Source organism: Lepidochelys olivacea (genome assembly GCF_965140295.1).
Source record: "Lepidochelys olivacea isolate rLepOli2 genome assembly, chromosome: 7".
Taxonomy (NCBI): Eukaryota; Metazoa; Chordata; order Testudines; family Cheloniidae; genus Lepidochelys; species Lepidochelys olivacea.
In genome coordinates this window covers 37,999,954-38,025,864 of record NC_140417.1, presented here as the reverse complement: position 1 = coordinate 38,025,864, position 25,911 = coordinate 37,999,954, and the positions used below count along the sequence as shown (strand labels likewise).

At 40.4% G+C, this 25,911-nt stretch overlaps 1 protein-coding gene across 4 annotated transcripts in view; it reads left to right on the top strand.

Annotated features, from left to right (window-relative positions):
* PPARG (peroxisome proliferator activated receptor gamma) overlaps positions 1–25,911 on the top strand; it is a 107,150-nt gene that overhangs the window by 44,992 nt on the left and 36,247 nt on the right. For all 4 annotated transcript variants that reach the window (XM_084633552.1, XM_084633551.1, XM_084633553.1 and 1 more), the window contains 2 exons: positions 17,789–18,016; positions 20,452–20,621. In XM_084633552.1, coding sequence (XP_084489678.1) covers positions 17,797–18,016; positions 20,452–20,621 — 390 coding nt within the window. In that variant the 5' untranslated portion in view covers positions 17,789–17,796. The remainder of the gene's footprint in view (positions 1–17,788; positions 18,017–20,451; positions 20,622–25,911) is intronic.

Genomic DNA, 25,911 nt, shown 5'->3' with positions numbered 1-25,911 from the left:
TAGTCTCTAAGGTGCCACAAGTACTCCTTTTCTTTTTGCAGATACAGACTAACACGGCTGCTACTCTGAAACCTGGCTAAGTAGATTAACTTCAAAGTTGTGAATCTGTTTTATCAAGGCCTTTTTCAAAAATGTAGATTGTGGTTTCAGTTCAATGCTATTATCTTATTGGGTACTAGAAGTGGATGGAAATTTTGCATAGAAAAGAGTGAATTTGTGGGGAACCTAATTTCTTATATACCAAAATACCTGTAGTTTAGCAATAAAGCCCTGATACAGGAGTGCTTTCTTTAGTTGGGGCCTAAGTGATCAATCCAATTCCCACTGAAGTCAAAAGTCTTTCTATTGACTTGAGCAGGAGTTTCATTAGTTCCTAAACCACTGCCACGAATTAGTAATGTTTAGATATGCATATGAAATTTCTGTTTACAAATATTAAATGCATGGCATGTAGCAGATATTATAAACCTGATTTATAATATACATCATATGTTTTCCATTCTATGGTCTACATTTCACCGTAATCTTTATTAATCCCAGTGATGTTCTCATTTGGTAATCATGTACTTTCTATAGAGAAATGCAAAACAAAAAATTGTTAAATCATAGTACAAAGATGTATCAAAGGGACACTGGTCAAATTCTTCCCAAAATGTAGGTGTTGTTAAAGATAACTTTTATAAAACCTAAGATCAACAGAGGGAAAAAATCAGCAGAATCACTCTAGAGAAAAAATGTTCCTCTTAAGTATTTCTAGGGCCCTACCAATTTCACAGTCCATTTTGGTCAATTTCATAGTCATATGATTTTAAATATCATAAATTTCATGATTTCAGCTATTTAAATCTGAAATTTCATGGTGTTTTAATTGTAGGGGTCCTGACCCAAAAAGGAGTTGTGGGGGGACTGCAAGGTTATAGGGTGGAGGTTTCGGTACTGCTACCCTTACTTATGTGCTGCTGGCGATGGCGCTGCCTTCAGAACTGGGCAGCTGGAGAGCTGTGGCTGCTGGCTGGGAGCCCAGCCCTGAAGGCAGGGCCACCACCAGCAACTGCACAGAAGTAAGGATGGTATGGTATGGTATTACCACCCTTACTTCTGCACTGCTGCCTGCAGAGCTGGGCCCTCAGTCAGCAGCTACCACTCTTTGGATGCCCAGCCCTGAAGGCAGCAGCACAGAAGTAAGAGTGGCATGGTATGGTATTGCCACCCTTACTTCTGCGCTGCTGCTGGCAGGGTTCTGCCTTCAGAGCTGAGCACCTAGCCTACAGTTGCTGCTCTCGGGCCGCCCAGCTCTGAAGGCAGTGCAGAAGGGTGGCTGGCAATACTGTAACCCTCCTAAAATAACCTTGTGACCCCCCTGCAACTCCCTTTTGCATCAGGACCCCCAATTTGAGAAACGCTGGTCTCCCCCCATGAAATCTGCGTAGTATAGGGTAAAAGCATGCAAAAGACCAGATTTCATGGGGGGAGACCAGATTTCATGGTCTTTAATGCGTTTTTCATGGCTGCGAATTTGGTAGGGCCCTAAGTATTTGCAATACATTTCAGCTCTTTTAGAGGTCAGAAACCGATGGTGAAATCATCAGTTAAAAACTGACCACAATAAAAGTAAAATGGACTATCTGTTTTCATTGTTCAGGCCAATAGAAAACCAAAAACGTCAACATGTAGTATAATTAGTGAAAAGTAAATTTTTTTTATACCTCACTTGTAATAATCTAAAGTGTTGAGGCCCAACCCTGCTCCTGCTGATGTAAGTTTTGCAGTGACTGCAATGGATTCAGGGTATGGTCTGTGTTTTGTAACACGGTAAGGAACTTTGATTTTTAAAATCACTTGATTTTTAAAATTATACTGTCATTTTTTGTAACAAAACAGAATGGGTTTCTTCTGATTTATTCCAGTTCTTAGGACTACAGGGAAGGATGTTTTTTAGAGTATTCCCTTTATTCATCTCATTTAGTTAATAGAAATCCAAAAACAAAGGATTTGGAAGTTGTTCCTGTTCTCAAATATTAGGTCATTTAATAACTAAGAAACTGAAGAAAGAACCAACCATTTAGTGTAGATTTAAGACTTCACATATATGAAGTTTTCACATTATATGGATATCCTGTAGTTAGCAAAACTTTACTAGACCTCTGAGAAATATAAATACTGCCAGTTACAAAATTCATATTATTTCATAGAATCATAGAATCATAGAATATCAGGGTTGGAAGGGACCCCAGAAGGTCATCTAGTCCAACCCCCTGCTCAAAGCAGGACCAATTCCCAGTTAAATCATCCCAGCCAGGGCTTTGTCAAGCCTGACCTTAAAAACCTCTAAGGAAGGAGATTCTACCACCTCCCTAGGTAACTCATTCCAGTGTTTCACCACCCTCTTAGTGAAAAAGTTTTTCCTAATATCCAATCTAAACCTCCCACACTGCAACTTGAGACCATTACTCCTCGTTCTGTCATCTGCTACCATTGAGAACAGTCTAGAGCCATCCTCTTTGGAACCCCCTTTCAGGTAGTTGAAAGCAGCTATCAAATCCCCCCTCATTCTTCTCTTCTGCAGGCTAAACAATCCCAGCTCCCTCAGCCTCTCCTCATAAGTCATGTGTTCCAGTCCCCTAATCATTTTTGTTGCCCTTCGCTGGACTCTCTCCAATTTATCCACATCCTTCTTGAAGTGTGGGGCCCAAAACTGGACACAGTACTCCAGATGAGGCCTCACCAATGTCGAATAGAGGGGAACGATCACGTCCCTCGTTCTGCTCGCTATGCCCCTACTTATACATCCCAAAATGCCATTGGCTTTCTTGGCAACAAGGGCACACTGCTGACTCATATCCAGCTTCTCGTCCACTGTCACTCCTAGGTCCTTTTCCGCAGAACTGCTGCCTAGCCATTCGGTCCCTAGTCTGTAGCTGTGCATTGGGTTCTTCCGTCCTAAGTGCAGGACCCTGCACTTATCCTTATTGAACCTCATCAGATTCCTTTTGGCCCAATCTTCCAATTGGTCTAGGTCCTTCTGTATCCTATCCCTCCCCTCCAGCGTATCTACCACTCCTCCCAGTTTAGTATCATCCGCAAATTTGCTGAGAGTGCAATACACACCATCCTCCAGATCATTTATGAAGATTTCTTTGGGCCAAGTGCAATTCTGAAAATTAAAATAATTTGTATGTATCTAGACCATAAAGATCTGCAATGTAATATGCAGTACAGAATGTTGGTATATTTTAAAATCAGCAACTCATTGCAATCTTATTAGACCACTTATGTGACAAGAGGAGGCCTACTCAAAAAATTAGTAACTTGGCACAGTTAGCTATTGCTCCTTGCCAAAGAGAGGGCAAAAGTCTCCAATAAGAAGCCAGCTTTTCAGATTACAAAACTGTCCGTGACTCATTGCCAGCCTATCAATATCTTTCTGTAAATAATAATGATTCATAGAGAGTAACGCCTAAATTGTACATCATGAGATATAATTTCACTATTGCTGAATGCAACATGGATGGTTTTATAGAGAAGGATTGATTTTTTTTAATTGTTTTAATTTTTGCTGGATAAACTGGATTAAATCAATCAAAAGCAAAATAATTCAGTTTTGTGCTCTGATGACACTGTGTTAGGAATGACAGGTTTCAGAGTAACAGCCGTGTTAGTCTGTATTCGCAAAAAGAAAAGGAGTACTCGTGGCACCTTAGAGACTAACCAATTTATTTCGAAAGCTTATGCTGTAATAAATTGGTTAGTCTCTAAGGTGCCACAAGTGCTCCTTTTCTTTTTGTGTTAGGAATGGTAGAAATACCTACACACATTTTTCGCCGTTCATGATTCCCTTCTTTATATATTCCCTTCCATATTGTTTGTGATTAGACAGTAGAGGAATGCATCGTATTGTATTGATTCTGCTTTTTAATTTTCTTTACAACATAGTGAATTAACAATGGTTTTCATTTTTAGAATGTGAGGTTTTTTAAGGGCTTTAGAATGAAGAGCACTGGAAGAAAATCTTAATAGAATTAGTTTTGGTTTTATAACACTCTTCACACAGAATTAAATTACAGCTGCCCCCAACAGAAAACAGTTTGACACAGTGTTCAGTCTTTCTGTTCAGGTAGCTACAAAGGCAATTTGTATTGGGTTGGAGAGCTCCTCCCCACAGACCTAACATCTGGGTCATTGGTGAGACAGCGTGGTAAGATAATACATTATTTGTACCTATTGGAGGCCTGCCAAATTTATGAATAATAGTAGAACACTGTCATTTCTATTGCAATCTGCTTTCTACTGACAGGGGCAGGATATCACATCATTTTCAGCCTTGCAGTAATGTCCTCTAAAACTTTTGTTAAAGTTCTGTTCTTCCACTTACAATAAAATTAATTTTAAAACTATATAATAATCCTTCCAAGTACATCAAGCTGTTTCTAGTATATGAATCAATATTTCTTCCACAACCATACTGCATTTTCCAGTCTTCTCCGCTTCTATCACCTCTGTTTTATGCACATGCTTGTAAGTAATAATCCTTTCATATCCAATATAATGAAATAGGCTTGAGGTCTCAGCAGTATCTACTCAGTTTCAGAATACAACAAAATTGATTAAATGAAATATCTGAAATAGTTTTGTAAAAGTTCTAGCATATCTGCATAACCCCAGAGGCATATTTGGGCCTGTTTCTCATTTACACCAAAGCTGATTTATACAGAGAGAGGAGTGTAAAAAACGGCTTTAGTGTAAATGAGAATCCCACCCATTTCTCATTCTGTGTAGGCTTTACAAACAGAGCATAGACAATAAATTTTAATCATATATATTTTTTCCCAGAACAGGCTTTTTCTTTCAATTCAGTCCTCTATTGCACTACCCACTGCACACTAAAGATTACAGTAGGTTCAATGGATAGTACTTTTGGTGCTTGCTGCTTATATGATCATTCAGTTGTGTTGGTCAAATATTATTTTACAAAAACCATTTCCTAGTGATGCTGATGTCATTGTCTCTTGCTTATATGTATCTGGAAGCACTTGATTGTTAGGACAGATTGGAAGTGATATCTTTGATGTTTTTAAAGGTAGGAAGGAATTTCACACCTTTCTGAAGTGCCTCTTATCTGCAAGTAAAGAATGTGTTAGTTAACAGGAGAGCCAGTTAGAACCTGACTGACCTGCCTTGACATTAAATGCCTTGTAAAACTTGCTTTGTTCTTGTAATATGCAATTTTTTGATTAAATCCTGTCTTTTTTTAATGCAAGTGGAGGAATGTGTAATGGGATGTTGTCAGTTGCATGTGTTGTGCACTTTAGAACCATCCTGCAGGGCTCAGGGTGGGCCAAGGCAATACCCTTCTGGGTGCTCTTTATTCCTGTTTTGAGTGGGAGTAGTTTACTTTCTCCTGCTCCTATTGAGCAGTACATACTTCTGTAGCAGCATGCATGCCTGTAGCCCCTGAGGGGCTTGGTATGCCCCTTCACTCACAGCCCAAACCTTCCTAGGAAAATGGTTTGCAGTCTTGTGTGTTCGTGAGTGGAGCAGCTTCTAGAATTCTTCTGTGGTGTCGTAGGTTTCTGCCATGCTGCTTGTGGCAGGGGAACATTATCCTCCTTCCCCTTCATAGGGCAAAATTTTACCCTTTGCTTCTATAAATGTATTTGATTTGGGAAGTTCACTGTCTTATAGATCTGGATGTAGAAATTATTTGGGTACAGGGAACATAATGAGGGTTGTCTAATTCAATTCTTGTACCAAACTTCTAGTATTTATACCTTTAAGAGCTTTATAAGGTTGCCAGGTGTCTGGTTTTCAACCAGAACACCATGTCAAAAAGGGACCCTGGCGGCTTTGACTGGGCTGTTAAAAGTCCAGTTGGCAGGGCTGTCAGGCTCCCTACCTGGCTCCACGTGGCACCTGGAAGTGGTGACATGTCCCTCTGGCTTTGAGGCGCAGGAGCGGCCAGGGGGCTACACATGCTGCCCCCACCCTGTGCACCGGCTCTGCAACTCCAGTTGGTTGGGAACCACAGCCAGTGGGAGCTGTGGGGCAGTGCCTGTGTGCGGAGGCAGAGTGCACCGTGCAGAGTTGTCTGACCACCCCTATGCCTAGGAGCCGAAGGACATGTCACCGCTTCAGAGAGCCCCCGAAGTAAATGCTGCCCAGAGTCCAGAGCTCAACCCCCTTCCCCAGCCTGAAGCCCCCTCCCACACCCAAACTCCCTCCTGGAGCCCGCACTCCCACTTATGCACCCCTGCCCCAGCCCAGAGCTCCCTCCCGCACCCTGAACCCCTCATTTCTCGCTCCACCCTGGAACCCGCATCTCCAGCCCAGAGCTCGCACCCCCTGCCACACCTCAACCCCTTGCCTGAGCCCAGAGCCCTTTCCCACACTCAAAACCCCTCGCCTCCACCCCCCAGCCCTGAGTCCCCTCCTACACCCCAAGCCCCTCATCCCCAGCCCCACCCCAGAGCCCACATCCCAACCCACTGCCCCAGCCTGGAGCCCCCTCCCACACCCAGAACCCTTCATTTCTGGACCCACTCTAGAGCCCACACCCCCTGCTGGAGCCCTCACCCCCTTCTGTACCCCAACCTTCTGCCCCAGCCTGGTAAAAATGAATGAGTGAGGGTGGGGGAGAGCGAATGACCGGAGGGGAATGGAGTGAGTGGGGGCGGGGCCTTGGAGAAGGGGCAGGGCAGGAGCGGGGCTTCAGGAAAGGGGCAGGGCAGGGCAAGAGTGTTCCGTTTTGTGTGATTAGAAAGTTGGTAACTCTATATGTTACATTCCTTCCGTACATAAATATGTGACAAGGTTATCTGGTCCAGAAGCACAAAAAGTATGTCTTCTTTAGTTTTACGTGGAATATTTATTTCTCTTTTCAAGGTACCTGCATTGCATCTTTTGGTACTGTTAGCTAGCTTTCAAAAACCACTGTCTTTCCAGACTACTGCACTCAAAGTGTATGATTAAAATGATTTGCTGGATTGGCGGCATACTGCTCAGCACCTTGTAGGATCAAGCCCTATAAGAGGATAGAATATGATCTTTTCTCAGGATTTTTGTTTGGTGCTGGAGTTAAAAGCAGCTATGCTGAAGTCATTATTTACGCTAGGGTTGAATTTGACCCAGGATTTGCTAGGGGACGTTGTGTGCATTTTGTTGAGTTGGTTGTGCAAGTAAATTAAAAAATAAAACCAATCCTTTATTTCTCCTTTTCTCGTCACATCTAGCTTTAGTTCTAACTTCCCTAATACTTGAAAACCCTCCTAAAATCTGACTTCTGTGTTCTTCAGTGACCTCACTTTTTAGTCTCTTAGATATTTTATTATTTAAGAACACACACTTCATGATAAAAATGGCAAGCCCACTGTAGACAACAAAACAGTGCACCTTACATGTTCTAAGGTGCATGCCTACGTGAGTTCATCATTACTCCGTACACAGTTCCGGAGGAGGGATGTTAAAAGGCAATACTGAATTCTCAGGAGCATTTGAGTTTGTAGTGCAGAAAAGTTGGTGATCCTTGGTTCATTACTTAACTAAAACAAACCTAATTTTCACCACAATCATAGCAGTTCCTAACTTGTGATTTGCTGGCTGAAAGACTTCTTTAAATTACCATTTTGAATACCTATAAATATAATATAATTCAATACATACTTCATCAATGTAAATTACGCTCTCAGTCTCTCCAATTTACTTTACCAAAACTATGAACAGGGCACATGAATCCAAAAATAGATTCCCTTCTCTCTCACACACATGCTTACACATCCAGGAGTCACTGTAAAAACCTGTTATGGGACTTTGAAAGTATTCTTTACAACTTTTCACTTTTAATTTGATCTTCTAGTGCAGCTTGAACCTTACTGAACTTTACAAATAAAATTTCTTTCTTCGGTGATTTTGTGAAACATTGATATTCATGGAGCACTAGCCAAGAGGGCTCTTTTTGTGTAACCGTATCATTGATGGTGTCAGCAGAGTTCTAGTTTGGTTTATTAGTTATATTGTGCTCCCTCTACTGTCAGTGCAGCAACAGAGCACAAAATAGTAATGGTCCTTTATTGTGGAGTCTTTTAGTCTTGGCTTCAGAATGGCAGATTATTAGAATTAAAAGGAATCAGGATTGCATGCAGTAGTTGCTTTAAAATTATAGCTTAAATACTTCACCATGTTCCATTTATTGTTCAAGATATATAAAAAATATGTGTAATTTGCTATTTCCCAAACTAAAGGCCTTTATTTCCTTGTACAAATATTACCTTATAGGTAAAGCCTGCTATGCTGATAAAAGGCAGCAATGAACAACTTTATACACCCACTATTATTATTAATTATTATTATTATTATTATTGTAGTTTCTAGAGGCCCTGAACAAGTTCAGGGCCCAGTTGTACTAGGCACTGTACAAATGCATGATGTGAGACAGTCCCTGGCCAAAGAGTGTGCAGTCTAAATAGACAAGACAAGTAATAGGAAAACAGCGATATTATTATCCCTGTTTTACAGATGGGTAAATGAGACCCATACTAAATAGTGGTATCCCCATTTTGTAGATGCGGAAATGGAGGCAGAAAGGCAAAGTAACTTTCTCAAGGCCATACAGTGACTCGGTAGAAAAACTATGATTAGAACACAAGACCACCTGTTTCCCAAGTGTGTACGCATTTCTCCAGACTACACTACCTTGTTTCCAGCATGGTTCTGTATCTATAGCTCCCATTAACTTTGGTTGTATCTGTGCGTACATTGCACATCTGAAAATCGGACACCAGGTGTCTTAGTTAGGGACCCAGAAAACAAGAAACACACAATTAGTGAACAGTTGAAAATGTTATGGCTTAAGTGACTTGCCCAGCACCAGATAGTAACTCTATGGCAGAGGCAAGGATAGAACTGAATTCTTCTATGTGGCATTCAACAGCTTTAACCACATGAATATCCTTTCTTTTCCTGCAGTCTTCTGCCTCATTCTCTCTCCCCCTATGAAAATAATGAAACCCTTTACTTTATAGGAGGTGGTGCCTGCAGGAGAAGTGTTGGCAGGGTGATGTGTGAAAGGTTGGATAGCTCCTGTTGTGTGGCCTAAAGAAGTAAATCTGAAGGGATGTCAAACTTACACTTTTCACCAGCTCTAAGTACTCGTTAAAGGCTAAGAATGACTATGACTCTCTCATAAAGAAAGAGGGACCATTTTAACTGTAACTCCCTACATATGTCAAATGATTTCACTGAGCATCCAATCGTGCTCCTATTGAAGTCATTGGAAGAACTCTCATTTACTTCTGTGGGGTGCTGCTTGTCCGTTTACTTTGTAAAATATGTATTAGTCATTTGAAGTGAAATGCAAGCTGCTACATGAAATATATTTCAGTTAAAATTACAATTATATTAATTTACTCAATATATGTATATGTGTATGTCTGTGTATTTATATATATACAACCAGCTCGTTTTTAATTTACTCTTTGCAAGTCCCAGAGGTTTTTTGTATTTTTCCTCTTCTGTTTTTGTGTAAGCTGTATTAGGGTAGGATGTTCTGGCTATTTCATTAAACAGCTCTAGGGTCACATTTTGATAGCTTTGTCCCTTTGGAAAGAGTATGTGTAGAATGCAGTGCAACAAGCCTTTCGGGTTAACTGAGAGCAAGCATTGTTTATAGTAAGGGGCAGTTTGTGATCCAAGATGTTTTTCATACCATGGTAATCTCTTATTTTATATCTTGTATTACTGTTGGCTTAATATAGAAAAATTGTATTGAATTGCCCTAATAAGAAATTTTTAACTGATTTTATTTGTGGTTCTTGTTGAATGGAATTTCTTAGAGTGAGTGAATGACTGTTTTCCTCAGTCACACCAAATCAGCTATAGATTGTCATCCAGGCTGTTCCTAATGGTATAGAGACTGACAGCTTAATCAAGCAAATGTCAGATGGGTTCATGTGCCTCATTTTACTTCCTGGTGTATAAATTAGTTACTTCATAGCACTCTCCCTTTCACTTATAGTCTTTATTATGATTGAATGTGTAAGCATTTTCATTTGTCTTTGTGCAAGTGGTATTGCCTCTGCTACCACTTTATGTAACCCTGTGCTGGCTGAGAACAAATTTCTACAAATCAAAATTTGCAGGGTGGAGTGGAAGTTCTTCACCACTTAATGACAAATATTCCTGTTGCCTGGAGAGCCACACAAGATTCTGTAAGCTTTATGACAGTGCCCTAGAATTCCAAAGGATTTGACTGATAAAGTTGTCCTCAAGTCATTGTTGGTTGATGGAAAATGACTCAGAGCCATTAAAAAGGCTGCAGTAAAACCCTTTTTAATTTATTTTTATTGGAAAAAAATTAAGACAAAAAGTAAGAAAAATTAAATACAGTTATGTGTCTTCATAAATTAATTGTCAAACATAAATATCAGATAGTACTAACAAACATTTTGGAGTTCAGTGGTCATATAAATATGAGGTTGACATTATCACTCGTAATTTTTTGTTCAGTTTACCATTGATAGTAAAACTTAGAGATGGGACAAAAGTCGATTGGTAGAATTCACCTTGTTTCTAATGTTCATATGTGTAATGATAATTTTACTGAAATAAACTGAGTATCCTTGTACTAAGTCATCGGGCAATTAAAATAACAACCGAACAGTGGTCAGCTCCTGTGTGTGAACAGGATTCTTAATTTTGAAACATGATGAACAACTCACAGGTGCTTGGATTTTGAGATAAAATAGTGAGCAAATCTGAAACAGTGAATAATTCTGAAACGTTTTTAAGGTCACCAGAGCTTAGCTATTTTTTATTTTCATAACACTTTAATAGATGTGGTTCTAATACAAAAACAGCCATGCAGGGCACAAAACAAAATGCCTCCTGTGATAGATTTGAAGCCTGAGATATTTATTCTGTACAGCATACTTTATACCAGTGCACTGAAGACTCATTTAGCTGCATTGAACTTTTTGAGATAGATAACATTGCATTTTTTCATCCAACAAGTCACAAATCAGCATATCTGCATAATGGTAAAGGGGTCAATTGTGGCTAATTACACAGCCATGCAGTAGGAAGAGAATGTAAAGAGCCACTCCCAAATCCTTGCCCAGCCTGAAAAAGGGTCAGCCAGAATGGTAGCCTGTGCACTTGGCAAAGTGCAGGGATTGCTACCAAGATGGTCTTCAGGAAACAACCCTCTGGAAAGGGTATGGACTGGAGACAGGCAAAAATAGGCAGAAGCCACCACTCCATCCCCTCCCCAGTATGCTGGCCAATAGAACTGGCTGGCCATATTGTTGGAGAATATGCTCTATCCGTAGGGTGACCAAACAGCAAGTGTGTAAAATCGGGACGGGGGTGGGGGGAAATAGGAGGCTTGATAAGAAAAAGAGCCCAAAATCGGGACTGTCCCTATAAAATTGGGACATCTGGTCACCCTATGTATCCGTTAAAGGTTTGTAGTAGTTTGTTCTCTCCCCTAAGCATAGGGAAGGTCAGGGAGACATACTGCCTTCCTGAGATAAATGCTTCCTGGCTGTGGGTAACTGCAACAGTTAATCTCATGAACCCTTGCACACTTGATCTGACAGAAATAGAAACACTGCATTTCTGCAGGTACTGTGCAAGCAAATTAGGCTAAGTCAGTGGCTTGTTCATTTGAACTAATGGCGTGGACAAAATTAGCTGTGTTCAGTGGAAGGAGAAGAATAAGAAATTTAGAGCCTGATCTTGCAAACCCTTTTTAATATGGTTTGCTTATGTGAGGAGTTCCACCAATTTCAGATAAGTATCAGGCCCTTAGATCTAAACAGCAGTCTCTGGACATACTATATATGATACAATTACTGTACAACAGAGAAACCAATATTGCCCTTTGAGGCAACTGTAATGTAGAACATATGTATACAGATGCATATTGGCATGACTTAGTGAAACCTCCTAGTTGTATGAAGAAATCTTGAGTACAGAACATATGTTACTGGCGTACAAAGGGTGTGGCATTTACAGGCTCCTGTGCATGTAAATGTCCAATAATTCAAGGTTTTACTGCCCTTGTGTAGCAAAAATAAGAGCGGTAAAAAAGGAATTGCTACCTATAGTAGCCAATCCTTGCACCCACTATTAATTTCTTTCTCTGGTTCTTGATGTACAAATAATTCCTTCCTTCGATATAATCTTGAAGTTTTTATTTCTCCTCCTCTCAACACACACAGAAAATTGTGTGTTACAAACAAAAACAAAATTAAAGAACAAATAGTCAGAAAAGACTAGCTTGTATGGAGCCCACACCTTTCCATTCAATGATCATTATACTCAGGGAAAATTGATGCCTGCTTCTTTTAACTTGCATTGCTTACCTTAAAAGTTAATACAACAAGCAGAAGTTAACAGTTCAGGGCTGGAAACAATGTTTTGTTATGAAGGTGCTCTGATAGTATTGGCAGACTGTGCTAGGAAAATGCTGACTATACCATCCCTGCTTCTACCCGCAGATAGAAAAATACCTATTTTCCCAAGGTTTTTTTACCCACTCTCCTATTAGCTATGAAGATTGAGGATAATGCTAAACACTTTTGTTTCTCAAGTAACACATGTTCTAGCTAAGAAGTGTTAGGGTTTTTTAAGCTTTCTGTCAGAAATGTTTCTCTTTATTTGTCTACAAGTTTCCACTCCAGAATTTATAGGGGCCTGATCCTACAACCTTTACATGCATGTAATTCTTTTTGAAATCAAAGGGAGTTTTCTATGCATAAGTTCTCATAAACAGAAAGAAAGCATATTCCTTTTCCCTGAGCTTGTTTTGACTAGGGTGACCAGACGTCATGTTTTTAAAGGGACTGTCCCATATTTAAACCCTCCTGCAGGTGTCCTGACTTTTTCTTAAAAACAGGCAAATTGTCCCGTATCTTCTGTCTCCCCCACATCAGTATTGGCGGGTCCTGCTGCTGGTTGGATCCCTGCTTGCCAGCTGCCTGCCCACCAGTGGTGAGTGGGGCAGGTCGAGTGGCCAACAATGGGGGTGGGTGTACAAGGCTGGTGGTTGGCAAAGCCGCAATGCGTGGGGCCGGCTGCTCCTCCTGCTGGTCCATCAGTGCAGCCCCCAATGCATGCTGGCTCTTGGCCAGCAGAGCCCTGCCCTCTGTCCCGTTTCCAGCAGGCTCTGGCTGTGAGCTGTGGTGGCTGGTGATTGAAGGCAGGCGCCAGGCAGTGGCCAATTACATGTCGCCTCTGCTGCCCATCGATCGGCCCTTTATGTTCTCCCACTCTCGCTGTCCTCTCCCTGCTTTGCCCCATCACTGCCCGCAGCCCTGCTGCTCTTCCATATCCCCCCGCAGCAGGGCACGTCCCACTCCCAGCAATGTGCGGAGAACCAGCCTCTAGTCAAAGCACTCAGCTCATCAACAGCCTTCAGGCTCCTTCCTTCCCCCCACTGCCTCTGGCTGGGCTGGCTCCCTGGGAAAGCCCAAAAGACCTCCAGCCCAGCACACTGGCCAGGAGGAGCCAAGCCCTGCATGTGCCAAAGCCCCACACAGTGCTGGCATGGGGAAGCCTTTTTCCAGCTTGTTCGCACCCAAACTGTGCAGCCTCCATAGCACCTTCTTCACACACAACCTGCCCTGGGTCCTGGCTCCAGGGAGTGTGGGGCTGTTCTGTCCCCTAGGCACTCTCTCCTACTGAGCCACCTTTCTGGGCCAGTTCGCTGAAGCCCGTGCAGTCTGGTTCCCTGGGCCCTGGTGCACAATGCATCCTTAGGGTTTAACCCCTTCCTGTCTGTGCTGTAGCCAGGGGACAGGAGGTGGCTGGGTTAGGTTGGTGGCCAGCAGCAGCCTGGAGGTGTTAGCTGCCTTTCGACACTGTGTGGGCAGGAAGGGACAGGAGCTGCTTCCAGCCACAGGTGTGGGGGAAGGGAAGAGATGAACTCTGCAAAGACACAGGCCAGGTCATCCCTTCCCCACTCCCCCCCACCCTCCCGCAGCTGGAAGCAGTTCCCATCCCTTCCCTGCTGCACAGTGCTGAAAGGCTGCTGCTAGCCACGTTCTGATGTGAACCCTGACAGACATCTTGGGACAGGGGGCGTGTGACCCTGCATGTCCCCCCCACACCCCTGCAACGTGTTGCCTTGGGAAGACATGGCTCCAGGTACCAGGAGAGGTGGGTCCATCCTGTACGAGGAGAGGCGGATCCATCCCTGGGGCCCAGCCCGGCGGAGAGCGCTGGGCAGGGAGGGTCGGGTCAGTCAGCTACCCCCGCTGCGTGAGAGAGGTGTATGGTAGTGTGTGTATGGCACCCCTCCCCGTGTAAATCCTAAAGGCTTAAAGATAAGAAGGTAAATAAAAAAAATCCAACTACACAGTATTTCTTTTTTAACAGGGGCTCAGTCAACTTGATATTAATTTGAATGTTTGTACTGCATAGTTCTGATTTGATTGCCATTGAACTTGCTTGAATACGAGTAATTTTACCAGGTGTCCCATATTCAGCATAGGCAAATATGTTCACCCTAGTTTTGACCTTTCCTTGAAGAGGTGGGAGAAGCCATCCTCACCAACTGAGAAACACTGCACTACAGCCAGTCAGTGGATAATCATGTGCATTTTCCAACATAGTAGTAAGTTTGCATTGGTAGTCGTGTATCATGAATGCATGAATGCATTCTTCATATTCATGCAGGATGAAAAATTTTACACACACAAAGAAAACTAAAGAAGCAATTCAGGGGGCATGAATGCAGTATCTTCAGTCCTGAAATATTTGTACACATCACATATTTATTTGATTTTTTGAAAGAGCAGCCTCTTTCTTGAACCATATATGCTTTTTGGTCTATGAACCCTAGAGCTGTTTATAAGAGTAAGGAGTATTCTCCTATTGAGATCTCAAAATGTGACAAAAAGGAAATGGCACACAGGCCAGGATTGTCATCAAACACAGAAGCTGGTCTGTTTTGGTAGCACATGTGGTCTTAGTTTGAGAATGGTCACATTCATAAAACTAAATCCTTGTCATGCTTTCCTAAATTCAGGAGATGCCCATGTACTGTGTTATAGCATAAAAATATAGCTACTGTTAAATTTGATTAGCTTGTCCCAATTTGCAAATTGAAGCTCTTTAGCTTGAAAGTACTACGTAGTGCCCCCCTTAAAATTGTGTGGATATTTTTGCATTGCTTATGAATGGTTCATGGAGACTTTGGAGTTTATTTTAATCCCTTCTATTGAACACTAGCCTCAATCATGCATGCAACAGTTCGATGGCAGTTCTATGTACATATGCCCTGATTCAAGTGATGCACTTAAGCTTATCCTTAGCTTTAAGCACATGCATAAGACTATCTCTGTTCAGCAAATCTCTTACATTTGTGCTTAATTTTAAGCATGTGCTTAAATCCCATTAATTTTAGGCATGTGCTTAAGTCTCGTTATCTTCAGTGCTTAAGTACTTTGCTGAATAGAGATAGAGTTAGCATGCAGCTGAAGTTAAGCATGTGTAGGACCCTACCAAATTTACATCGATGAAAAATGTGTCACGGATCGTGAAATCTGGTCTCGCCCGTGAAATCTGTGTAGTATAGGGTAAAATTACACAAAAGACCAGATTTCACAGGGAGACCAGTGATTCTCATATTCGGGCTCCTGACCCAAAAGAAGGTCGTGGAGGGGTGTCACAAGGTTATTTTAGGGGGGTCGTGGTATTGCCACCCTTATTTCTGTGCTGCCTTCAGTGCTGGGTGGTGGCTGCCACCAAGTGCCCAGCTCTAAAGGCAGCACCCCATCAGTAGCAGCGCAGAAGTAAGGATGACAATGCCATACTATGCCAACGTTACTTCTACGTTGCTGCCTTCAGAGTTGCGTCAGGACTCCTACAGTTACAACACGGTGAAATTTCAGATTTAAATATCTGAAATCATAAAATGTACTGTTTTTAAAATCCTGTGACCGCAAAATTGATCAACAGGGACTGTGAATTTGGTAGCGCCCTAAGCATGTGTTAAGGGTTTTTTGAGGTGGGCAAGAATGATTAAAGGAATGGATTTATAACTAAGAAAAAATGTCAGGTAGCCAAACCAACAAGTGGTCATTCTTTTCACTGGACTGTTTTTACGCTTTTATTTGGAAATCTGTGTAACGAAAATGAAGATAAAATGCTCTATTGATCTGAAGATAGATATCCATGTATAGATCCCCTACGCACTGAAAGAAGAATACGTTTTTGTGGGAACTATTTAAAATCAATTAAACATTTTGACAACCAGGACTATATATTCAGAAGGTTTTTCTGGCTTGGAGAAATTAATCAGAAATTCTTTGTTTACCTTTGGCACAATCCTGCTTTCACTGAGAGTAGCATCAGGGTCCATATATCTGTCCCATAAAATTTGTAAGATTTTGTGGGAAGGAATTGGGGAAACTGCTAAGGAGTTGCCTAAGTACTTCATCCGGAACCCCTGCTGTTAGGAGGGCACTTCTTTCTGTATCAGTTACTGTTACGCCATCTGCCCTCTCATCTAATGTTTAGGAGTAAGAAGCATGAACATACTGTCAGTGCTTGCTGTACAGAAAGGCAAACAGGTGGTTCTCTGTGAGACCTGCACATCTAGAAGCCTTCACCAACAAAGAATGACAATCTGTGCAACACATATTGTCTCCTCTAAATTGAAGAGCGGCACCCATTATATCCATTTTGTAACAACAGCCTTTTTGGCAGCATGACAGAGTAGTATTAGTTGGTTCAAAGTAAACCAAGTCAAACAAGTTCATATTACATAAAAGTTTAAAGTCTATATACTTTAATGGGTCTCAAGTCCAAATGAAATACCCATGCTCATTACTTTATTGTAGTTTCATAATGGTCAATCTAATTTTAATCTAAAGATCTTTTTATAACTCACTAAAAAGTAGAGTTAGGGCCCAATGTGCAAAATTCAGATTAGAATTCTAACTTCTTTGGAACTTAACGGTGTTCAAATCAAGGAATTTGGTTCCGCACATGATAGGACGAGGACAAACTGCAGGTTTTTGGACTGAGAGCTAAATATCAATATGTTTGGGGCTTATACACATTTAGACTTTTGATTTGGGCCTTTCTTTTTAAAACTTAAGAGAAAATATGGAGACCCAGAAACATAATGGGGTATGGAAACTTATAACAAGAAGTTTCTTCGAGCCATGGTTCTGAGGATGTAGGGTAAAATTTTCAAAGTGCCTTCAGTGGGACTTAATCACTTAAATGTTTTTGAAAAAAACTTCCCGCCTGCTGTTTGTACTATAATATTGATATCAACTATATTTTTCATAGCATAAAATATGTTTTTTTAAATGGTTAGGATTTTTGGAAGCTCAAACCTGGCAGAATACTTAGTAAATCAATTTAGAGTCTGAAAATGTTAGAAATTAACCCATGCAGACCAAAACCACCATAACTCTGCTCTCATGTAGATTGGTATAAATCAACAGTAACCCCACCAAAGTCAATGAATTTACATGGGTGTAAAAAATGGTGAAAGATGAGAATCATGTCCCATGTTCCTTTAAATTAGCAATATCCATTTTTGTAAGTAACTTGAAGGCCTCCACATGGTATAAATATTTTTTAAAATATAAAAGCAGGATGTGTGTCATTTAGCTATTCGTAATAATATAAAGTAAATAATTATTTTATGCATCTGTATGTGTATGTGTGTAGATTATTCACCTAACAGTAACAGGAATTATGGGAACCTACTGAGTCCCCATTGGATGGAGAAGAAGCAGTTTTTAAAATGTCTGTTTCTTTCTTTTTTTCCTTTCAGGGATTACAATGGTCGACACAGAAATGCCGTTTTGGCCCATTAATTTTGGAATTAGCCAAGTGGATCTGTCTGCCATGGAAGATCACTCCCATTCCTTTGACATAAAGCCCTTTACCACTGTTGATTTTTCTAGTATTTCTTCACCACACTATGAAGATATTCCTCTTGCAAGAACTGACCAGACAGCCATTGATTACAAATATGATATCAAGCTCCAGGAATGCCAAAGTATGCAAAGTATTCTTTTCACTTTTCAGGTTGTCCAAATTTGAATTGTTTAATTCTCTGGGAAGTGTACCCTCCACAAAAGATTTTTTAGAATTTGTTTCAGAACCTCCCTCTCTCCCAGATACCCTTGGAGTAAAATGTCCTTGAAGCTTTATTAAAAACCAAGCAAATTAGACATAGATATTCCCAATGTAGACAGGCCTTTGGAGTTTTGTGAGCATTCCCTTTGTATTGTTGCATGTAAACAAAGCAGCCCCTAGCTTCACAATTATGAATAAAATCCCAAATGGAAGTTTTCCCATCCTGAAGGGAGGTGACTTGTTCCTAAGGACATGGTTACCCCACTTCTGCTGACAATCACACCACTGCTCTTTTAGGCCAGTGGGCCAGGCAAATGTTCATTGACTTCCCTGAGCGAACTTTAGGATTCAGCCCCATGTGGTACTCTAAAATGATGTCAGAATGATTTATTTCTTTATCAACAACATCCAGAGTTTCTGATTTATATATTTTTGTCTCTTTTGTTTATAAGGCGAGTTGGAAATCTGTCATAAAAACTGTATTAAAAAACTGCTTAAAGCCATGTGACTCCTGTTAATGGTCAATGATCATAAGCAGTTCTTATTCTCTTTTTATAATTAATTGTTTATCAAGTGGCAAATCCTGCCCTCAGTGTGCAAGTCTGGAAAGCCCTTGGCAGCAGAACTGGTATAGTCCTACTATGCACTGGGGGGCAAGATTTGGAGGAGTCTTCAAAAGGGGGGTGCCCATCTGTGCAGCACAGGGACTTGCACCCAAAGGGTCTTTGCACAGCAACACATGGGGTGTTTTGAAGGAGGGACTGGAAGTTTTGTCAATGTGCATGTTCTCTAGTTCATCCCTCCACACATACACCCTTCAGCCCGTCTCCACTTCCTCTGAAGGACCTGCTAGGGAAGCAGAAATACTCCAGCCAATAGGCTGTCTCTTTGGAGCCTGGGGTTGGACTCCTGCCCTCTTACTCCTCTCTCCCCCATCCCATTGATCATCCCAGCACCCGTCAAAGTTACTGTGGCATGGCACTGGAGACTGGATTCATCCCTAGAGATTTTACATGATGTGAACAGTAAACACACAAAGTAAAGTGCAAAAGTAACAGTAGGCATGAGTCTGCTCCGTGCCGGGAGAGCAAAAAGGTACTTGTTTGACTTTTGTGGGAAACAATTGACATCTTTTATTGGACGATGCCAGCAAGTAACGGCTTGCCCCACAGTGACCAGAAGCTGACAGATAAAAGGTGTCTGTGCACAACATAGACACTCATTGTCACTGAAGCACATAAGACAAGACACAGGCAAAATGGAATCACACAGACAAGGCTTCATGCAAAGATACCACAAAGATGATTGCATATTGGATTAGAAGAATAGGAAATATACCATTATGAGAAGATTATCACAGCCTTGGTAACTGTTAGGAAAGAAAGTAGTAATAGTTTCTGCCTCCAGTTCATAGCTGTATAACTTAGCTTGATGAATTAGCTTGATGAATGTGAGCCTAATCCATACAGCATATACTGAGTTTGCCACTGAAAAGGAAGGTTTTGCTTTATTGTTATATTATCTTTCTTGCTTTGTTGTTCTGTTTCCCTATTCCTAAAATGTAATATTGCTATGAGTTTATAATCTAGTAAAGTCAACGCTTCCTTTTTATGTCCAACTCTATAGGTTGATGAAGAATTGCCATATTTATTTGTATTCGCTGAACTTTTTTAGAATTATAAAGGGCACTTTAATTAGTAATTTTCAGAAGGGTCAGATGTAACAGTAACCAGCCTCTGGGGTTGAATTATATTTACCAATACAGAGTGAAGTTTCTTAAGAGCTGAAGTGGCTCTAAAACACCAGCACAATCTTTATTTGACCAAATTATCCAACTGAGTAGCTCAAGTGAGTCGTCGTTTTTTAGACCTTGTTAGGGATTCCAATCCCTGCCTCCCAGAGCTACTGCTGCCCTAGACTTGTAGTAAGTACCACACACTCTTTGCAGAGGGAGGGCGGGAGGAAGGAAGATTCATGGAGGACAACTATGTCAGGGAATAAATACGAAGTCCCCACTGTGGAGGGCAATGAGGTCCCCAACCTAAACCAATTCTGCACTACCAATCTGAAGACTGGATCAATAGCCCCGTTTCTGCACCAGACCCTGCCATCTTCAACATAGTTCAGCCTCATTCACAATCTACTAGATGGCTACTTGTGGCTTGTAGCCTTTTAAGGAGCTAATATTTACAGCTGTTTATCATTATTTTATTATTAGACAGGATGGAGAATTTTTGGCCCTATTTACTGTGGTTGTTAGTTATAATGAAAGTATTGGTCACTATTTCTTGACATCTTATTGTACCTTTTATAACAGATGATAAATTAATCTTTTAAAATCTCTTACATATGCAGGTGCAATCAAAATGGAGCCTCCTTCCCCACCTTATTTTTCAGAAAAAGTTCAGTTGTACAATAAACTTCCTGAAGAGACCTCCAATTCTCTCATGGCTATAGAATGCAGAGTATGTGGGGACAAGGCTTCTGGATTTCATTATGGCGTGCATGCATGCGAAGGTTGTAAGGTGGGTTGTCCCAATAGTGTCTGCCTGAAATAAGAACATTCTATCATTTCCACGTTCTCATTTCTTGACTGCTGCCAAGTATTCCAGGTTGGTCACCTTAGCTGTGCTGTTGAATATCCCTAGAAAAAGAATTCCATTCTACTGATTTTAATAGAATATTAATGGACAGCAGCACTATCCGGATATGCTGAAGGTCCAGTGGCAATGGAATTAACATCTCAATGGTGTCAAGTAGAACTGTTCTAACACTGAATGTGTGTAGAGTAGTAGATTCACCATTGGTCTTCCTTTTCTCCAGGAATGAAATTGTATATTTTCTATCCTAATTCATGTAAGTTTGGCTAACTTAGTTTTAACCCAGCTATTTCTCTGACCCTGACAGATGGTACATCATTTTATTCCTCCAGGATTTCTCCTGTGATTATCATTAATGTCAGTTAGCATGTGGATTAGCTGTAAACTCTGCATGAATTCTCAGAAATAGGGAGCCTTTCCCAAATGTGCTCTGAATCCAACGTTTCTCAGTTAGCTCTCCCATGCATTTGGTCTTTGCTCTAGGAGCAGAGGTTTTGTTTGTTTGTTTTGGTTTTTTGTTTAGCAAGCCTGGATAGGTTTTTTTAAATGATTTTATTAGTTTTTCATACAGTATAAGGAGAAGCCACACTATGAAACCAGCACTGAGTGATGAAAGGAGGTGATGGGGAGGGAAAGGAGAAACATTGTTTAAATAATAGCTAAAATGTGATATACAAACCCCAATACTCATCTCCTTTCACATGTGGTGTCAAGTGTCTTTTGCAATCATACCTTCTTTATGTGTCCACACAAATATGCATGAGAATATAAGAACGGCCATACTGAAGAGATGGTCCATCTAGCCCAGTATCCTGTCTTCTGACAGTGGCCGATGCCAGGTGCCCCAGAGGGAATGAACAGAACAGGTAATCATCAAGTGATTCATCCCCTGTTGCCCATTCCCAGCTTCTGCCAAACAGAGGCTAAGGACACCATCCCTGCCCATCCTGGCTAATAGCCATTGATAGACCTATCCTCCATGAATTTATCTTGTTCTTTTTTGAACCCTGTTATACTCTTGGCCTTCACAATATCCTCTAACAAGGAGTTCCACAGGTTGACTGTGTGTTGGGTGAAAAAGTACTTCCTTTTGTTTGTTTTAAACATGCTGCCTATTCATTTCATATGGTGGCCCTTAGTTCTTGTGTTATGAGAAGGAGTAAATAACACTTCCTTATTTACTTTCTCCAGACCAGTCATGATTTTATAGCTCTTTATCATATCCCCCTTAGTTGTCTCTATTCCAGGATGAAAAATCCCAATCTTATTAATCTATCCTCAGATAGCAGCATACCCCTAATCATTTCTGTTGCCCTTTTCTGAACCTTTTCCAATTCCAATATATCTTTTTTGAGATGGGGCGGCCGTATCTGCATGCAGTATTCAAGATGTGGGCATACCATGGATTTATATAGAGGCAATGTGATATTTTCTGCCTTATTATCTATCCCTTTCTTAATGATTCCCAACATTCTGTTCGCTTTTTTGACTGCTGCTGTACGTTGAGTGGATGTTTTCAGAAAACTATCCACAGTGACTCCAAGATCTCTTTCTTGAGTGGTAACAGCTAATTTAGACCCCATTGTTTTATATGTATAGTTGGGATTATGTTTTTGAATGTGCATTACTTTGCATTTATCAACATTGAATTTCATCTGCCATTTTGTTGCCCAGTCACCCAATTTTGAGAGATCCTTTTGTAGCGCTTCGCAATCAGCCTGGGACTTAACTATCTTGAGTAGTTTTGTACCATCTGCAAATTTTGCCACCACACTGTCTACCCCTTGTTCCAGATCATTTATGAATATGTTAAATAGGACTGGGCCCAGTACAGACCCCTAGGGGACACCACTATTTAGCTCTCCATTCTGAAAACTGACCATTTATTCCTACCCTTTGTTTCCTATCTTTTAACAAGTTACTAATCCATGAGAGCGCCTTCTCTATTATCCCATGAGTGCTTTCTTTGCTTAAGAGCCTTTGGTGAGGGACCTTGTCAAAGGCTTTCTGAAAATCTAAATACACTATATTCACTGGATCCCCCTTGTCCACATGCTTGTTGACCCCCTCAAAGAATTCTAGTAGATTGGTGAGCGTGATTTCCCTTTACAAAAACCATGTTGACTATTCCCCAACAAATTATGTTCATCTATGTGTCTGACAATTTTGTTCTTTACCATAGTTTCAACCAGTTTCCCCAGTACTGAAGTCAGGCTTACTGGGTTGTAATTGCTGGGGTCACCTCTGGAGCCCTTTTTAAAAACTGGCGTCACATTAGCTATCCTCCAGTCATTTGGTACAGAAGCTGATTTAAATGATAGTTTACAGACTACAGTTAGTAGTTCTGCAATTTCACATTTGAGTTCCTTAAGAACTCTTGGGTGAATACCATCTGGCCCTGGTGACATATTACTATTTAGTTTATCAATTTGTTCCAAAACTTCCTCTAATGACACCTCAATCTAGGACAGTTCCTCAGATTTGTCACCTAAAAAGAATTTGGGAATATCTCTCATATCCTCAACCATGAAGACTGATGCAAAGAATTCATTTAGTTTCTCCGCAACCGCCTTATCGTCCTTGAGTGCTGCTTTAGCATCTCGATCGTCCGGTGGTCCCACTGGTTGTTTAGCAGGCTTCCTGCTTCTAATGTACTTAACACATTTTTTGCTATTACTTTTTGAGTCTTTGGCTAGCTGTACTTCAAATTCTTTTTTGGCCTTCCTAATTATATTTTTACACTTCATTTACCAGAGTTTATGCTCCTTTCTATTTTCCTCACTAGGATTTAACTTCCACTTTTTAAAGGATGCCTTTTTGCCTCTCATTACTTCTTTTACTTTGTTGTTTAGCCACGGTGGCTCTTTTTTGCTTCTCCTACTATGTTTTTTAATTTGGGGTATACATTTAAATTGAGCCTCTATTATGGTGTCTTTAAAAAGTTTCCATGCAGCTTGCAGGGATTTTACTTTTGGTGCTGTATCTTTTAATTTCTGTTTAACTAACCTCCTCATTTTTGTGTAGTTCCCCTTTCTGAAATTAAATGCGACAGTGTTGGGCTGCTGTGGTGTTTTCCCCGCCAGAGGGAAGTTAAATTTAATTATACTATGGTCGCTATTACCAAGCAGTCCAGCTATATTTACCTCTTGGACCTGATCCTGTGCTCCACTTAGGACTAAATCAAGAGTTGCCTCTCCTCTTGTGGGTTCCAGGACTAGCTGCTCCATGAAGCAATGATTTAAGGTATCAAGAAACTTTATCTCTGCATCCCGTCCTGAGGTGATATGTACCCAGTCAATATGGGGATAGTTGAAATCCCCCATTATTACTGAGTTTTTTATTTTAATAGCCTTTCTAATCTCCCTGAGCATTTCACAGTCACTATCACCATCCTGGTCAGGTGGTTGGTAATATAACCCTGCTGCTATATTATTATTTGAGCATGGAATTACTATGCATAGGGATTCTATGCAAAATCATATAGATCACAAAGGATACATAAGTATGGCCTTGTGAGATTCTGAAGAATCACCCAATAAAATATGAGATCTGTGTTCTGTTTAAAAGGGCACTGTCATGTTAAAAATATTTATTTAAAACAAATTGCCTTTCATATATTACAAACAGAACTTTATATTAAAATTCAAAGGATTTTAAAATCTAGTTTAATTTTTGTTATTTATGCTATTGATTTATTTTTCTGCTGTTCATTTATTTTTATGCTATTCATTTATTTTCCCAGTTTGGTCAATGAAAAGAGATGGTGTCCCAATCCTGCTGTCATTGAAGTCACTCATAAAATCTGAATTTATTCTAATGGAAGCAAGATCAGGCTCTTACATAATTTAAATTTTTAGTCAATCTCTAGGCAATTTAACATTCAGGCTATATTCTTCTGATTTTCATTTTATACCCTTTGCACAGTTGTAAATGGCTACACACGATCGAAGGGCATTGGTGAATCAGGCCATATGACTTTAAAAATTCATTTACTCCCTTTCAAAGCACCCACTGATGCCAGCTATGTTTAGAGTGTACAAGACCAAAAGGATAAGTGAGTGTTGTAGGGCTACACTATCCTCAGTAATAGGGGATTACAGAGGCACAGACCTGCTCTGGTTTTAAACAAAAACTCAAAGGATTAAATTGTGAATCTACGAGAAATCCCCAGAAGAGCAATACATCTGTTATTGATTACTTACGGTCACAGTCAAATATATAAACAAGAAGTCAGCACAGTGCTTACAACTGAACTGCGAGAAAAACTAGTTGTAACAAGGAAGGAACTGTAATAAACTTGGACATGCCTTATTAAAATAAACTGCATATGAATGATCTGAGAATACAACTCTAAACCATGAGATATGACCAGCAGTTTAATTATCGGCAAATATTGCACATGCCATGTGGTTTTAGTCAAAGACAATCCTAGTCTAATCCAGCAAGTACAATAATCTGTTAAGAAATACACTGCCTTTGGATTGTCCTATTGCTGCAATGTAATGGGATTTTTAAAAAATCATCCATGTGCATTCATTGGATATTATTTACATTGTTCCTAACAAGCAAAAAACCTTCATCTAGCTGTAGAATTTAGAATGGATGCTAAAATCTAAACAACCATGTAAACCAAAATATTTTTTCTGCTTGTGTTTCAACGCCTATAAGGCTTCAAGTTAAAAAAAGTGTTCTGAAAAGACATGATTATGAATTTCCATAATGACCAGCAAAACTTTGTCTCTTTACAGGGCTATATTGCACTTTGAAGTAGTTATCCTGGCTATCACATCAATTTTAGAATTTTCAGGTGGTTGTATATTTTGAAGACCTGTAAATTCAAAACAATAAGAGCAAACTGAATGTTTCAAACATAAACAGATCCTGGAAATAAATATTACAATAATAGTTTAGCAATAAAAACAGCCAAAGAAATAGAATAAATGAAGGAAAATAAATATTCTGTAAGTACATGGGCCACCAACAATAAAAAACATTTGAAGATAATGAAGAAGCAGAGGTATTTAGAGAAAATAACTAAACCAACAACTATCCCCCAATCTTATGATTTGCTTGGATGGTAATGATTTGCTTGAATTAAAAGAATGGGAAGATGGAAATTAAATTCTAATGTACTTAATAGAGAAGTATGAGTTCAGGTGAGGCATAAGCAGCAGTGGCTTATGAGGGCCTGTTTTTCATGCAGTAAAAAGAACTG